Source organism: Phaethon lepturus, unplaced genomic scaffold (assembly GCF_000687285.1).
Source record: "Phaethon lepturus isolate BGI_N335 unplaced genomic scaffold, ASM68728v1 scaffold15743, whole genome shotgun sequence".
Taxonomy (NCBI): Eukaryota; Metazoa; Chordata; class Aves; order Phaethontiformes; family Phaethontidae; genus Phaethon; species Phaethon lepturus.
Genome location: NW_010528596.1, coordinates 16,011 through 30,010, shown reverse-complemented (window position 1 = coordinate 30,010; position 14,000 = coordinate 16,011). Strand labels below are relative to the sequence as shown.

Here is a 14,000-nt window from a genome sequence, read left to right as displayed (position 1 = left end):
GCCTTCTGGGCTGTGAGCGCACGTTGCCGGCTCATGTCCAGCTTTTCACCCACCAGTACCCACAAGTCCTCCTCGGCAGGGCTGCTCTCCACTCCTTCATCCCCCAGCTTATATTGATATCGGAGGTTGCCCCGACCCAGGTGCCGGACTTTGTACTTGGCCTTGTTGAGGTTCATGAGGTTCACAGGGGCCCATTCCTCGATGAATGACACCACTAGCTTTCAAAATGCAATCAGTTTGAGCTTTATCCATTACTTATGTTGACACATATTCAGGTCTATCAGTTTCCCAAAATCAACATCAGTATGGAAATGTCCCTCCAGATTGACAGAAGAAAAATTAAACATTTGGATATTTATTCTGTACCTGTGAACTCTGCGTAAGTATCTCTCCAGTTGCTCAAAAACTGTAGATGTAAATTAAGTAACTACACAGTCTCCAAGCTGCTTTTCTTACTATACATAATACATATGGTAATGTAATTTAGGTTCCTGAGTACTGTTCTAAAGAAAGAGAGATGCATCATTTCTTTTATGGGCACACACAATGAATGTGAATGGCCATTAGCGTACATTGTCAGAAACTTCTTCACTGATAATAAAGAGTGAAGCTTCAGACAGAGAAGATGCATAAAAAAATAAGGTCTCACAGATACTTGGTAATGCTAAATCTTACTCTACCTACCAAAAGTTCTAAGTTAATAAGCTACGTATTTAGACATATTTAAGTGCCTAGGAATGCACCTTAAATACCAAGCAAATGAAAAGGATATTTTTAACACATACATATGAAAAATCCATTTGGTTCCAAAAGGAGGCACAACGGGGGAATCAGTCAATGTAGCACCCGTTAGTAATGCTATCAACTAAGTACTAGAAGATGTAATATTTTCTTGTCAAATTCTACATTGCTGATGCCAAATTAAACCCCTAATGTTTATCTCCCTTGATGGCTTTACATTCTGCAGTAAAATGAGGTTTTAGGTATAAACTAGAACAACTTACTCATTGTAATCATCTGTATTGTTTCCACCAGAATTTGAAGATACACTTGTTGTGTAGAGTGATGACATCTGTATATTTCCCTCACAAGCTGCCTAGAAATGAATTTTAAAAAGTGATTAATTAATGCACCAATCAAACAGAATATGAAACGTGATTTTTGAACAACAACAAAATAATCTAAAATCTATAAAAATCCTTCTAAAGCCCAGTTATAACAAAGGAAATGTTTAAACCAATGAACTTATTCATAGCTAAATCTTAGCCTAGTTTTATCCAGCCATACAAGAAATTCTACAGAAGCAAGAGACCTTTTCCTTCCTATGCATTTGTTCAGGATTTTTCCACCATTTGAATACTCTTGACATGGACAGCGAGGGCTACAACCTTGATTTTTACACCCCAAGGAGCAAGTGGCTGTGAGTGAAGGATGAACTCCACAGACACTTCTCAGTAGGTATACCAGCAAATCTGGAAAGATTTACATAGTGGCATAAGCTGAACCTTTTTTGTGTCTGGCAATAAATTATTTCTAATGTTAAATGAGAAGAGCTCAGTGCAGGTTAAAAGGAAATTCTTTCATGTGCTTTAACGTGTAGCTGGCATAACAACATTAAAACTCAGGACTCAGTTAAAATGGAAAGAAAGTCCTGGTATTTTATTGCTTAATACTATCTGATTAAACCTTTGAGACAAAGGCTATTCTCTGAATTGTAATAAAAGCAGTCCCTGCTATGTCTTTCTTACAAGAAAAATGAAAATCTTTCTAAAGCTTTAAGGTGTTACAATGTTTGAACCTTAAAACTTGTTAAATTTTAGCATACCTCAAAGTTCCATGCTGTGCACTATTCATCTACTACTAGAACAACAACAACATACAGATAGACAATTTCTAAAGAACAAATTCACATGCATTATTAAAGGCCTTATCTCTGAGGCAACTCGACATTCAAGGATGGGTAGGCATGAGAGAATGTACCAGGGACAAATCTTGACTGTTTATTTAACAAACAATATTAAGTATGCAGCAGTTACTCAAAAAGAATAAAGGAATGGTGAGAAAGTGTGAAACAAGTATTGGTCTTGCATGTTTTGTGCGCCCTTTAACTGTGTTTACATGAGGAAGCAGAAGGGACACGTGCTTTTAGTAATTTCTTGTACTGTTTTTTGCATTAATTTAAAAGTTTTATTTCCTATATTGATTACTACTGCAACTGAGCAGTTTCACCCAAAGATTCTATAGGAAGTAGTATAGCCGAGACCTCAGCAGAAACACAAGAGAAATCCTACATGTCTTAGATGTTAAGCGCAATACTGACTGCTGAAAATCAGGTTAATTTTCTACTTCAACCAAAAATTAACAACTTCAATTTTCATTATGGGCATTTTATTGCCATTTAGAAGAATCAGACTTAAAATCTATAAGCATGTGATACCTTTTTATGAATTCTGCATAAAAACTGGTAAATATAATACACAAGTAAAGAGCAGGGTATCATTATTTAACTGTTTTGCAAAAGTGAACAGAGCTAGCCTTTTAAATATGCTTGTCATCTTCAGAATTGGAAACAAATAGCTAACTACATCTCCCACACTGTTATACATAATAATACCTGTGCAACAAGCAGAGCCTCTTTAAGCTGGCCTCTTGAAGTAAAGAAAGAAACTAGTTTCTTCACATCTCCGATAGCTATACAGTATGGGATGACATCATCATTTTCTTCCTGAATTAACTGATCAGCTCTCCTAATTAAACAAATGAATAAATAAACACGAAAGATCTACATACATAATTGATTACTAAGCTTATCTCTATGGTATAGGTATTACCTGAAGCCATATAAAGTTCACTGAAACCCATGTACCCTTCCAGACCTCAGAAGATTTGCAAACTGCGGATACCGCACTAAAGAGTTTCCAGTTAAACTAACAATCTATGCTCAACCCTTTAACTTGATTCTTGTACACAAAGTTCTTGTTGAAATCCTCCACAGTTCTATCCCAAAGCTTACTGAACAAAAAGTAACATCACTAGAATGCTGTAACAAAAGCCAAGTACAACCGATATTAGTATTCATCCTTCCTACTTGTCCGTGTCTTTTTATGGACAGGAGCTACAATTCAGCATCATATTTTTATTACCTTACCTTTGCATTAACTTCCTCCAATATTTCATCGATACACCAGGTGCAACTGAGAGCGCTTTGTCCCACTAGGAGAAAGCAGCAATACATTTAACCTGATCATTTTATTTTGGGAAAAATCTGTATTTTTAACTAGTTTCATGTTTCTTCCATTAAAAATGAATTTGTCAAGAGTTAAATAAGGAATGAGCTATGCATTAGACTGCATATGTTAAAAATAATATAATTGGAGCAAGAGTACTCTTCTATGGACTTGTGACCATTTTATTGCTACCCCATTTTTACTAGGGTAGCTGGTTTTCAGAAGTTTTCATATTTTATTGTACTTCAATAATGTTCTAATATTTTACCTCTCCAAGTTCTACCATTAGTTCACAATATCGCTGAATTTGTCCTAATCTTAAATGTATTTCTGCAGCTTCTTTAAGCCTCTCGTCTTTGCTTGGTGCACCAATACCACCTCCAAACTTGGACATTTTTACTGTTGTCAGTTCTTGTGCCTTGGACTGAAGAAAAAGAAAGAAATTAACAAAAAAACCTATTTTTTTTTAAAAATACAGTTTGTGATGAAAACAAGTTTCCTTAAGAATGAACTAGAGTCAAACATTACAATGGCATATAAAGGCTATCATCTAAGAAAAGAATCTTTTTGAGAAAAGGCTAAGTGGAAGAGCTTACAATGAGATTACAGTGAACTATTTATACCGTTAAGGTAACTGTTCAGTGTTTTAATGCACACGTACATTTTCCTCTATTATCTTCATTTAATCTCTTTTATATATACTTTTCTTTCTCAACAGTTTTCTCATATGTAATAGTAATTTACCCAGATGTCCACCACAAAAATCATGATATTTTTGAAATGTCAAAAAAATATTTGTGAACATAAACCATACAGAGCTGGAAATTGTACTTATTGCCATTAAAATCATGTCCAAACAAAGAAAGAATAAAGGCAGTAGGCTCAACCTGTGTACTGATCTGTCATACTCCATTAACCTTATGACCAATAAATGGTTTATATTGCCAACCACTACATTTTTGATATTAGTTGAAGAGATAAGATTAAATTTCTCCATCTGGCAGAGTTTGAGGAACAATCTGCAACAGGATCATATTTAACGTTAAAAAAAGGAGGGGGACAAAAGAAGCTTCACATTTCAAGAATTATCAGTTTATCATCCATGCAAGTGAGATGGCATTTGGCTATTCATGGTGTTACAATACCATATATAGACGATTGAAAATGAACTTCAGCAAAGTAAACTGCAATGTAGACTAATACCAGCTGCTGAGAAAGGCAAAGGATCTGTTTTTTTAAAACAAACTATGTTACTATTTTCCTTGGCACCTCCATCTTTATCATTTTCATGCTGAAGCCTCCAATGTATCCTCTCTGTTTGCTACAGAAAAATACACTTGCTCTAGGTTCCTACTTCATCCCGAAATGTCTAGGTGCTGCAATATCATTATACAGTTTCCTAAGAAAAAAATGGTACTAGCAGCCATACACAAGCAGCTAGCATCACCCTACCTCTACTTTCTCTTAAAGCTCTCAAGCAAGATTGAGACTTGCAAAAAAGACTGAGTCAGCAAAAAGGAGACAAAACGCTTTTAATTAATGTCAACACTGAATCCAGATCCACAGAATGATCAGCAATTACTGTAGTACTCTAGGTCACCCGAGTTACAAATGCATGAAATCATGTTTCAGGGATAATCAGACTGCTTGCAGTATATGAGTCAAGAATTAATTTTTTCTTCTCAGGCTAACTGGCTGAGAATACTGGTTTCTGGACACATGGACGGACCCACACACAGATAGAGCTTCATAGTATTAGCAGAGCAGCTGCTACTATTACAGTTAAGATCACCAATACAAAGCTTCTGTCACTTCAGACTCATCAGATATGTAGAATACTCTTTAAAGAGAGTCTATGATTTTGCAAAAGACACAGTCTGCAACAGCAAACAGGTGATAGCTGGCAGGTATTTAGCCCCCGGGATGGCAAGTGGGGAGTTATGCATTTCCTGATCTATACCAATAGATATCTTTCCATTAGAGTATGGGATTCTTTAGTAACCCTATGAAGTCTGTGACAGAACCACATATCCCCATATCCTGCACAAATTGTATGTCTGGTTGCATATTCATATATGCAGCTACTAATAAATTTGTGGCCTAGTATTTGAATTTCACATTCAAATCTGAGTCATTCTTCAGCTGCATATCTTCATTAATGACAGTTTCTTGCTATCCACTCCTTCTTCCAGGCAGCTACAGAGCTTATTTCTGCAGACTCTCCTCCATTTTCAGACATGGATTTCCCTGTCCCTGCATCTGAACGTAAGTACATGTTCATACAACCAAATAGTTTGACTTTACTGAATATAAAAGTACCAGATATATATAATAGGGAAGACAAACTTGTTTCATAGCTCAAGGTGTAGTGATGCTTGCTTTCCAATTTCTTTTCATTATTTTGAAAACTGCTTTTCTAATTAATAACTCTAAGAGCATTTTAACACTGAGTATTCATGAAATCATACAGACTTAGCTAGATGCTATTATTCTGACAGACTAGTATTGCAGAGAACTGATATTGCACAAATACCTTTGGACATGAAATAAATTGTGACCCTTTTGTAAAGCATCAAATGTTATTTTTAAAGAGTGAAATGCTATATGGATTAATAACCACTTTCACATACCATTTATGCTTCACTTACCATTCTAAATCTAATGAGATGTTTCATATGCATAATTCCTTTGCAGTAGTTCTGTGGAAGCAAACTGTCATCCTCTCCTTTTATTACAGCAACTAAATCCCACAAATTTTTGCTGCCTCCTGGAGGCTAAAATTGTTAGGGAAGAAAAAGGTTGTATTACAGTAATGTTCAACAGAGAAACTAAAGTTATAAAGACATTGAAAAATATTTGTCAGTCAATTCCACGAAATACTGCTAGTAAAGCTCTTTCAGACCATTTCAATATTAGAAGCTTTACTGTGAAGACATGGATTAGTTCAAGATACTACAACTCTTTCAACCTTCTTGAAGGCTGTGAAGATAGAGCCAGATCCATGAACATATTTGGTTATGTGCAGACATAGTTGAGGGTTCACCATTAGAGTTTTCCCTTTTGCTCCCCAAGGAACACGAGCTATCTGGTGGTTACTGTTGTCATAAAAAAACTATTCAGCTGCTGGGATGCAGGCGTGACGCCAGTACAGTTTACCATTTTCTGTAAAGCAAAGGAGCGGGCCAGGTAAAAACAACTTCAGGGCTCAACTGCCACAATCTTGTTTACTATCTTAATATTAATTCATGAAATAGACACATATGGAATAACTGCATAGGCAAAAAATCTTGCAGGCCATTAAGGAGATATTTTTTTTTAATAAATTTTAAAGCATATTTACTAGTCTAAGATTTGAATCAATCTTTCTGTAGAACTAGGACAATGGTTTAACATTCAATGAGTTCTAGAAGAGAGGGAGTAATTAAAAGCTTAAAAAAAAAAAAAAAATCTTGACACCTTTGACCTGAAGGAGTTTTTCTAAGAATAACAGAATTACAAGTTTAGAAGTCAAATTACTTCTGAGCTTGTAAAAAGCAGAATCATAGAATCATGAAGACTGGAAAAGACCTTTAAGATCAAGTCCAACTATAAAGTCAACATCACCATGCCCACTAAACCATGTCCTGAAGCGCCACATCTACATGTTTTTTGAACACTTCCAGTGATGGTGACTCCACCACCTCCCTGGGCAGCCTGTTCCAATATTTGACCACTCTCTCAGTAAAGAAATTTTTCCTAAAATCCAATCTAAACCTCCCCTGGCGCGACTAGAGGTCATTTCCTCTTGTCCTATCACTAGTTACTTGAGAGAAGAGACCAACACCCACCTCACCACAACCCCCATTTCAGGTAGTTGTAGAGAGCGATAAGGTCTCCCCTCAGCCTCTTCTTCTGCAGACTAAACAACCCCAGTTCCCTCAGCCGCTCCTCAGAAGACTTGTGCTCCAGACCCCTCACCAGCTTCGTTGCCCTTCTCTGGACACGTTCCAGCACCTCAACGTCCTTCTTGTAGTGAGGGGCCCAAAACTGAACACAGGATTCAAGGTGCAGCCTCATCAGTGCTGAGTACAGGGGCACGATCACTTCCCTACTCCTGCTGGCCACACTATTTCTGATACAGGCCAGGATGCTGTTGGCCTCCTTGGCCACCCGGCCACACTGCTGGCTCATGTTCAGGATTCAGAAGATCCTACTGTGGAGGAGAGACTAGTCCTCTTTCTTTCAGTTCCTTAAAGCTCCCACTTGACTCCTCATAGTTTAAGCATGACATTTTATTTGCTGGACTCAAAAAGCACTGAATACAACTGATGAAAGAAGTTTTTGTGCTTGGACTATTCTCATATTTTTGTAATAGTTTTACTCTCAAATCAATGGGGGACATCAGAATGTATAACTTCCCTAAAACAAGGAATTCCATAAAAAATATTTTTAATAAAACAGGAAAGGTCAAGATTTGTAACTGAGGAAGATTGTTTCAGCATTTCTAAATCATACACTTCAATTTAGCTAGAAATCAAAACAAGTATTTTGGATGAACGAGGTCCTTGTAGATCAGTGTATTGACTTAAATTACAACAGTGCTTGACACAAGGTGTAGTTCCGGGTCATTTTTGTCCTTGTTCTACCTCATAAGTTCAGCTCTTATGCAGGTAAGAACTCACAGGGGACACAGAAGTTTACATTTTTAATTCAATTGCCCAAAGAGGTTGCAGTGATTTTAGGAAATATTACTGTGCAATGGAGCAAAGGCAATAGATGGATACTGCGACATGGGTCATCCAGGTCTACAGCTCCTACAAGGTAATACAGCAGTTCTCGCACGGACACTTGGGCAGTTCAAATCTATCTGTAATGAGGGTGTCCCACTGATGGATTAAAATTAAAAACTCCAATGTAGTTTGATAAACCACATTTTTTCATTTTCTCAAATAGAAAATTCTTGTAAAGTCAAACTTTTCCTATGGAAAATTAAATTATGCCACCTATTTCACTTTGTGAAATATTGGTGTTCACAACTGACAAACAATTCAGTCATGGACATTTTTACACGCAGAACTGTTAGGAGATAGAATTGATTTCTGGATATTTTCTGAGGTCCCTTTAAGAAAGCAAAAAAAAAAAAAAAGGTAGAAAAGAAAGAAGTTTCCATTTTGGAGATTGACTTCAGAAGAGAAAGTCATGCACACTGACAACATCCTTAAGTTTGCAGAATACTTACTGAAAAACATTCTGAAAACCACCTTAGTTTTTTTCCTCGAGGATTTCCTGTCAATTTTTCCACTTCTTGTTTAATATCCCTGGAAACTTTACCACACAGCAAAGGAGGAACACCAGATTCCACAGCACGATCTAACACACAAAAGGATTTATACATGAAAATTAAAAAAAAACAAGGAAAAAAGTATAGTTACATAAAGAAAATTCAAACAACGGTATATACAATTTACTTACCTGTATTACCGATAATCTCATCCCAGCATCTATCTGCCAAGATGTTTATTTGTAGAGGGCTTATAAGAGGTGTCAATGACCAGAGTCTCACAGTGGAGTCACGAGAGCAAGATGCCATAGTAAATGGACGACTAGGATGACATGTTAAACCTAGCAGAGAGAGCATTTAAAAATGTAGTAAAATAATTAAGTTTATCTAATATCGAGTTTGATTACATTATTTTATAAATTTAAAAATACTTAAAAATGCATTTCAATACACAAGTAAAATAAATTTTAAAAATATTACCATATACATCTGCACCATGATCATAAACTGTGTCCAAACATGTTCCATCTCTTGTGTCCCAGACTCGAATTGTATAGTCCCAACTGCCGGATATTAGAAGGTAAGGAATTTCAGGATTCCACATCAGTCCCCGCACTGGAGCTGTATGTCCACTAAGGACATTTATACAAGCATCCTGTGTATAATCCCATATTCGAACAGTACTGAAACAGGATAAAAAAGACCTATGTCCATCGAATCACCTACTGAAATGTGATTATCCCTCTACTTCAGCAATATTCTAAACTTCAAATTTATCAGAATATTTACTTGCAATATGTTTATAGAAGTTGTAATAGGACAGGTTGGAGCCAATGCCCTTCACGTTTAGGATGGAGTACCAAATATACCAAAGACAGTCCACCCGTCTATTCTATCCACCACATAGCCTTTCAAAAATCTCACATGCACCATTATCTTACATATCAATGAGAGAAAAGAAATTTGCCCGTATGCCTGCATGTGTATTAAGTTTGTCTGTTAAGACTCTCAAGGGGGGAAAAAAATAAAAGAAAAACAAAGCAAAACTGTAAGTTCTATCTTTCCTATGGCTTTCACAGCCCTCTAAACGACCCAAGAAACTACAAATGTGTTAGTCTAACCTCAGTTCCTGGAAAGATTGTGGAGAAGATCATACAGGGTACTACTGAAAAGCATTTAAAGAGTAATGCAATCATCAGGCACAGTCAACATAGGTTCACAAGGGAAAGTCCTGATTAACTAATTTGATATCCTTCTATGGTAAGGTCACCCACCTAGTGGATGAAGGGAAGGCAGTAGATGTAGTTTTTCTGGATTTTAGTAAGGCTTTTGGTACTGTTCCTCACAGCATCCTTCTGGACAAGATCTCCAACAGTGGGATGAGCAGGTTCATGGTGTGCTGCGTGAAGAACTGGCTAAACGGCAGGGCTTAAAGGGTTGTAGTGAACGGGGCTACATCTGGTTGGCAACCAGTCACCAGCAGCGTTCCTCAGGGTTCAACCCTAGGGCCAGTTCTGTTCAATATATTTATCAATGATCTAGATGCAGGAGCTGAATGCATCACTAGCAACTTGGTGATGATATCAAACTGGGAGGTGCTGTTGGCTCTCTCAAAGGACAAGAGGCCTTGCCGAGGGATCTAGATAGATTGGAGCATTGGGCAATGATTAATGGGATGAAACTTAACAGGAACGAATGCCAGATTCTGCACCTGGGACAGAGTAACACCAGGCACAAGTATACACTGGGAGAGGAGTGGCTGAAGGGCAGCCCTGCAGGGAGGGACCTGGGGTGCTGGCTGACAGCAGGCTCAGTGTGAGGCACCCGTGTGCCCCGGCAGCCAAGAGGGCAAACCCCGTCCTGGGGTGCACCAAACACAGCGTAACCAGCCGGTCAGCGGGGGTGATCATCCCTCTGTATTTAACTGTTGGTGCAGCCTCACCTCAAGTACTGTGTACAGTTCTGGGCCCCACAACTCAAGAAGGATGTGAAGGTCCTTGAATGTCTCCAGAGGAGGGCAACAAAGCTGGTGAAAGGGCTGGGAGGAATGTCCCATGAGGAGTGGCTGAGGACTTTGCGCTTGTCTAGTTCAGAGAAAAGGAGGCTGAGGGGCGACCTCATGGCTCCCCACAGGTTCCTGAGGAGGAGAAGTGGAGAGGGAGGTGCTGATCCCTCCTCCCTGGTATCCACTGACAGGATGCATGGGAACGGTTCAAAGCTGTGTCAGGGGAGGTTTAGACTTGACATTAAGAAGCGTTTGTTTACAGAGAGGGTGATCAAACCCCAGAAAAGGCTTCCTAGAGAGGTAGTCAATGCTCCAACCCTGCCAGTGCTTAAGAGGCATTTGGACAGTGCCTTTAATAATTTGCTTTAACTTTTGGTTAACCCTGAAGTGCTCAGGCAGTTGGACTAAATAATCATTGCAGGTCCCTTCTAACTGAAATATTCGATTCTATTCTGTCCTTTGAACGTGGCATTTGTCACATGGCAGAAGTGGACACCACACTATCTTAAATGATGAAACTCCCACCACAATTACACAAGTAATGAGAAAGAATTCATACCAGCTTTCTCATTACTTTTTTCTTCTCTTTTAACCAAGTAAGTTTCCAACTTTTCCTTTTCTTTCAGTAGTTGTTATTGCTGGGCACAGCTAATTGAGCAGACTACAGAACTAGGAAGTTAAAAGCTCAATTTCTTGAAGAGAACATTGTAATTCTGGCTAAGTTTTATTACATTATCAACTATGTTACCAAAGTTCACTGATGGCAGCAAAGGCACCTATTACCATTTCTCCAGTACTGCAAAGGGGCCATTTGATGAGCCTTGCATCACAAAGTAGAATCCACAAGTTAGAAGGACATTATATTTACGTATATATTGTTGTACAGCAATACATGCTCACGTGTGACCCTTGCAATATGTTCCTATGTACTGTATAAGCCTAGGTGCTAAACAGGTCATCTGAAATAGTTGAGTTGACTACAAACAGGAGCATTACCATGTATAATGAACTCAAAAGACTGTTTATTTTCTGAGTTACCTGGGATTAAGTTATTCAACGATCTCCCTCCCTCAAAGTGAAAGTGTGACTATTCTAGAAATCCCTCTGCAATCAAGACTTATAACATAACCATGATTGGTAATAAAATCAGAATATCTCATAATGACACTATGACAGAATTTTGGATTCTCTACATCTTGCTCATGCGAAATAGAGAAGATTTACACATAAAAGATTTGTCATCAAGTTGCTTTCTTTCATGAATCATTACACTATGAACTAACAGATTTTGTTGCAAGCATAGACATCTAATGAATGATATTGGGGAAAGCAACAGAAGCCAATACGCCAAACTTGTGATCCTTTACGGAAATGTTTTGTATACTCTGCGGGGACGTGGCTTCGAATCATAGAAAAATCATCCCTCCAGCTTACCATAGACTGATGCTCTCTCCCTCAAAAAATGTCATCAAAACCAACAAAAAAGTACCACCTAGCATCCATTAAAAATCTCCACAGATTATATGTAATTATACTTTTGAAAAACATCAAATAAGAGCAGGTCTTGTGCCCATACCTGTTGACATAACGTAAGCATGTGGTATCCTCCTTGTATCATTCCTGGGAATAACAGGTATTGGTCACTGACTCTACTCTTGCGAAAGTATTTGGAAAGTTGCATTGCTATAGCAGTTGTGACAATTTTAGGTCATTATCCTGCTACCCAAATACTATATTAAGCTAACAGCAAAGCTACAGCCTGAATCTGAACAAGGCAGAGATTTAGATTATTATGTTATTCACAGAGGTTTTTGAAGGTGTCAGCACCAGTACAACTAAAGATCTTAAGTTTCTCTAATATCCTGCTTGAGGTTTTAAGTTTTCTGATAGTTCAGAAATACACACCCATCATCAGAGCCACTGCAGAGGATTCCTTCTCTCAGAGGAGACCACCGTACATGAAACACCTTTGCAGTATGCCCTGTAAAAATTTTCAGTGGCTGATCAGAGCTGGTTGCCAAGTAGTAAACACGAACGTTTTTATCCTCACAACCAGTAGCTATCATATCTCTGCAAAATAAAAATAATAAAATCCTGGGTCACTGGGAACATCAAAAGTATTGTTTTTTAGTTTACAAATAAACATGATACATGTTTTGAAATTTACTTTAGAAAGTAGCTTATTTTCGCTTATCCTTTGTCTCTTTACGATGTAATTATTGATAACTCAATTAAAGATACTAAATCAGAAAAAAAAACTGATAAAGATCCATGAGTTGCAACAGGGAATAGCATTTGCACTACAGTCTGACCAAGCACCCAACACACAACTATTAATAAATGAATGACTGTATAATTGTCTTTTGACAAAAATTCCTAATAACAACACGAGAACTTATCTGCAAAATTAACATACCACAGTGTATTTAGCTGCCTGCTGTATCTTCAGCTTAGCAGTCATTCAAAGGATGTCAGCCTAAACACCCCTTTCCTGGTATCGAATGTCTGCTCCCCACCCCCCATTATATATTCAGCCAGAGAATTTTTTTCTCCCATCAATATGAAAAGATCCTCTTTTAAAAGTTAAGTAGTTCTTGTCCTACTTAACACATGAACATGCTGGGCAATGAAATACAGTACTGGGAATATACAGCTGTTCAGACATATCCTACTATGGAACAGAAACAATTTCAGTGCTCTAATATCACAGTAAATACAGTAAATACAACATTCTAAATAACTGTGTGTCACTTTAAATAGTAAATATTATCAATTCTTTGGGTTAATTTTTACTTACTTGTTGTTTTGACTCCAATCACAGCCAAACACTGCAGCTGGATGTTTGTACTTGTGAAGAACCTTGCCATCGATGGTTCGAATAATACTGAAACCAATTACAATGTAGTATTATGAGGAAAAAAGCGTTCTAAGTAGGCTATCTAAAAGTCAAGTTTTATTTCATGCAAATTAAGACAGATAGCAAAAGAAGCATACAGAAAGTATGTGAGAAATCTTTATTCCTACAGCCCCTGAACTACAGGGCTAACTATGTATTTCCCAGCAAAACATTTAATTGACTGAGTCCATGTTCCTTCAGAGGGGCTGTATATCCACTGGGGTACCTTCCTCCCTGAAAGGATCCTCACAGCCCAAAATCTAAGTTGCAGCTGTGGCTTTAAGGTACAAATAGATCTTTAGGGATTTAAAAAAGTTGATTGATTTTTTCCTAAAATTCATGCTCTTGTTATGTTTGAGCTGAAATAACATGGCTAGCAAAGAAAAGAAAGAACAAGGATTTAAAAATGTACTGAAACACAATAAATGCAAAATTGTTCTCAGAGTGCTTTTGCAAGTTTTTACCAATAAACTCTTATACTCCTGTAATACTACAATTGCAATGACTTGGTTCTAAAATAGTGATTCCTAGTCCTTGAAATAACAGACTTAAAAAATTGAAAAATGAATACACATGTAAAATAGGATGGCTTTTGAAAAGTGTCCTCTGTAT

At 37.5% G+C, this 14,000-nt stretch overlaps 1 protein-coding gene across 1 annotated transcript in view; it reads right to left on the bottom strand.

The window, feature by feature from the left end:
* Positions 1 to 14,000, bottom strand: part of WDR17 (WD repeat domain 17) — a 40,676-nt gene that overhangs the window by 12,156 nt on the left and 14,520 nt on the right. Inside the window, exons 10-19 of the mRNA XM_010283721.1 lie at positions 13,290 to 13,376; positions 12,398 to 12,562; positions 8,968 to 9,170; positions 8,679 to 8,828; positions 8,446 to 8,576; positions 5,876 to 6,001; positions 3,496 to 3,651; positions 3,149 to 3,213; positions 2,615 to 2,747; positions 1,005 to 1,096 (exon numbers count right to left, since the gene is read on the bottom strand). Of these exons, the coding sequence (XP_010282023.1) occupies positions 1,005 to 1,096; positions 2,615 to 2,747; positions 3,149 to 3,213; positions 3,496 to 3,651; positions 5,876 to 6,001; positions 8,446 to 8,576; positions 8,679 to 8,828; positions 8,968 to 9,170; positions 12,398 to 12,562; positions 13,290 to 13,376 (1,308 nt within the window). The remainder of the gene's footprint in view (positions 1 to 1,004; positions 1,097 to 2,614; positions 2,748 to 3,148; positions 3,214 to 3,495; positions 3,652 to 5,875; positions 6,002 to 8,445; positions 8,577 to 8,678; positions 8,829 to 8,967; positions 9,171 to 12,397; positions 12,563 to 13,289; positions 13,377 to 14,000) is intronic.